Source organism: Rhagoletis pomonella, unplaced genomic scaffold, assembly GCF_013731165.1.
Source record: "Rhagoletis pomonella isolate Grant_MI unplaced genomic scaffold, Rhpom_1.0 Rhpom_scaffold_00001, whole genome shotgun sequence".
NCBI classification, from domain to species: domain Eukaryota; kingdom Metazoa; phylum Arthropoda; class Insecta; order Diptera; family Tephritidae; genus Rhagoletis; species Rhagoletis pomonella.
This window is the reverse complement of record NW_023458555.1, coordinates 28,806,771-28,808,856: the sequence shown is the minus strand read 5'-3', so window position 1 is coordinate 28,808,856 and position 2,086 is coordinate 28,806,771. Positions and strand designations below refer to the sequence as shown.

The 2,086-nt window shown below is 32.0% G+C and overlaps 1 protein-coding gene across 1 annotated transcript in view; it reads right to left on the bottom strand.

Annotated features, from left to right (window-relative positions):
- Positions 1-2,086, bottom strand: part of LOC118742108 (hemicentin-1) — a 286,471-nt gene that overhangs the window by 78,170 nt on the left and 206,215 nt on the right. Inside the window, exon 7 of the mRNA XM_036474073.1 lies at positions 50-201. Coding sequence (XP_036329966.1) covers positions 50-201 — 152 coding nt within the window. The remainder of the gene's footprint in view (positions 1-49; positions 202-2,086) is intronic.

Sequence of the window (2,086 nt, the reverse complement as noted above, 5' to 3'; positions counted from 1 at the left end):
TTCATAAAATTACTTTTTAGACTTATGTTGAGCGGCATTTAAATCTTACCTTTTGACTATGCCCATGCATTTCCATATTTCCCATCCACCAGGTAATCTTTGCCGGTGGTCTTGAGCCAATCGCTTGACATTCAATTTCGTACTTGCGATCCGCAGACATTGGTTGATTATTGAAAGAAATTTCCACCAACAAAGGACGCACTGAAAATTAAAGGCGAAATATAAATACATACAGCGTTGATGACATAGAATATTACTGTTTTTACAGATACATTTATACATGTGTATTAAAATAAAAATACACTTTTTCCCAAAACTTCAACTATTATTTAGATTTTTCCCATTCTACCAAACTTCTTGGTATTCAGATGATCATTTTTCGGTAATTTTGTCTCTTTGAATGTATAAAACATACATATTGCTACACAAAGGTGAAATGGTGCCACGTCTATTTTTTCAAAATTTAGTTTTTGAAGCAGAATGGCACGTAATACAAAACTACATAGATTTTTTGTCGCTCCTGAACAATTTCAAAAAATAGACTTGGCACCTTTTCACCCTTAGGTAACGATATGTATACTATATGATTAAAACTGATAGACTGGACTTAATGTCGGAACACAGAAAATATTGAAAACGTAATAAATTGTTTTGGATTTAAGGTTATATTTTTTAGTTTTTTTTTATATTTATAATACAGTAATTTATAACAAAAAAAAAAACAGTATAAAAATACATAAATTATGCACATGTTACGAAGCCTTCAGCCGCCTTGTAATTATGGGAATGTACAATCTCTTCGTCTATGTCCTATGTGTTAGTGCAGACCCTGCAGCAAATCAAACTGTTTCGTATCTCGTGCCGAATAATCTTGAAAAGAGAAGTTACTGGTTCTTCATCAATCCCAAATTAATGCTAAACTTTGGCGACAGCGCAACCAGCACAGTTCTGAAAGCACGGAACTAGTGCTTCGCCAGTTCTTCTGCAGCGGATGTAAGTATCTAGGATAAAAATTTCCGGTCAAAAAATCGTCGGTAACGTGCAGAATAGGCCTGCCTTAGGCTAGTGTGTCTAACCCTAAATCGGTTACATAACTTCATAGCGCTTGTTGGTAATGTTGACGGGTAAATTATCCGATTTCTGTCTGGGCTTATGTCATTGGAATGATGTTTTTATGTCTTCCATTCGCTTGTGTTTTTAAGTGCATAATAAACCTCAAAATATCTCCCTTGTTCTAACTACATTTTTCGCTGCATAGTGGTTTGAAACCTCTGGTTTTGATCACGAATTCAGCGATTTGGGCGCAGTTTTCTGCTTTTTGTGATGAAAGAGGAAACTTTTACTAAGACGGCACTGGGGAAAAAACTTGGCTGGCGATAAGTGGTTGGTTGAGAAAAAAAAAATCTAGTGGGGCTGCCAAAAATTTCGAGAAAAGAGAAATATGAAAAGCGCATTAGAGAAAATTTTCTTGAAACAAAATCCACCAGTTGTCACATAGATGTTCCAGTCAGCCAATATATGGTCATGAAATTGGGGAAGGATTCAGCAAAGAAATCATCATCATCAAAAATACTGAGCTTTATGAATAAAAACTTAGCAATTGTTTTTTCTTAAAATTTCAGACCTTTTACTTAAATTTCTTTGAATAAAACGAGTAATAACTATGTGTGAAATTATAAGAAAAAACAATTGTTAGTTTTAATTCATAAGGCCCACTACTTAGGTGAACGCTAATTGATTTAAACCTTAGTTTATAAAATTTCGATTCTTGTTTTATAAAAAATTGTATTTTTTAATCAATTGAATTCTTTTACCAACTTCTTGTATACCTAAGAAAATAATTCCAAACGCGTTGTATGCGCTAAACATTAGATTTTACTTTCATAAAAAAAAATTACTGTACCTTAAAGCTTTTTACCAAAAAAAAATTAACCAAGTTTAAAAAACTATAATACAAATGAACTGAAAAGCAAAAAAATAAAATTTTCACACTAAAGTATCAAATCAAGGATTATCCAATTATAATTTTTTTTGCTTTGCAGTTCATTTGTATTATATATTTTTAAACTTGGTTATTTTTTTTTTT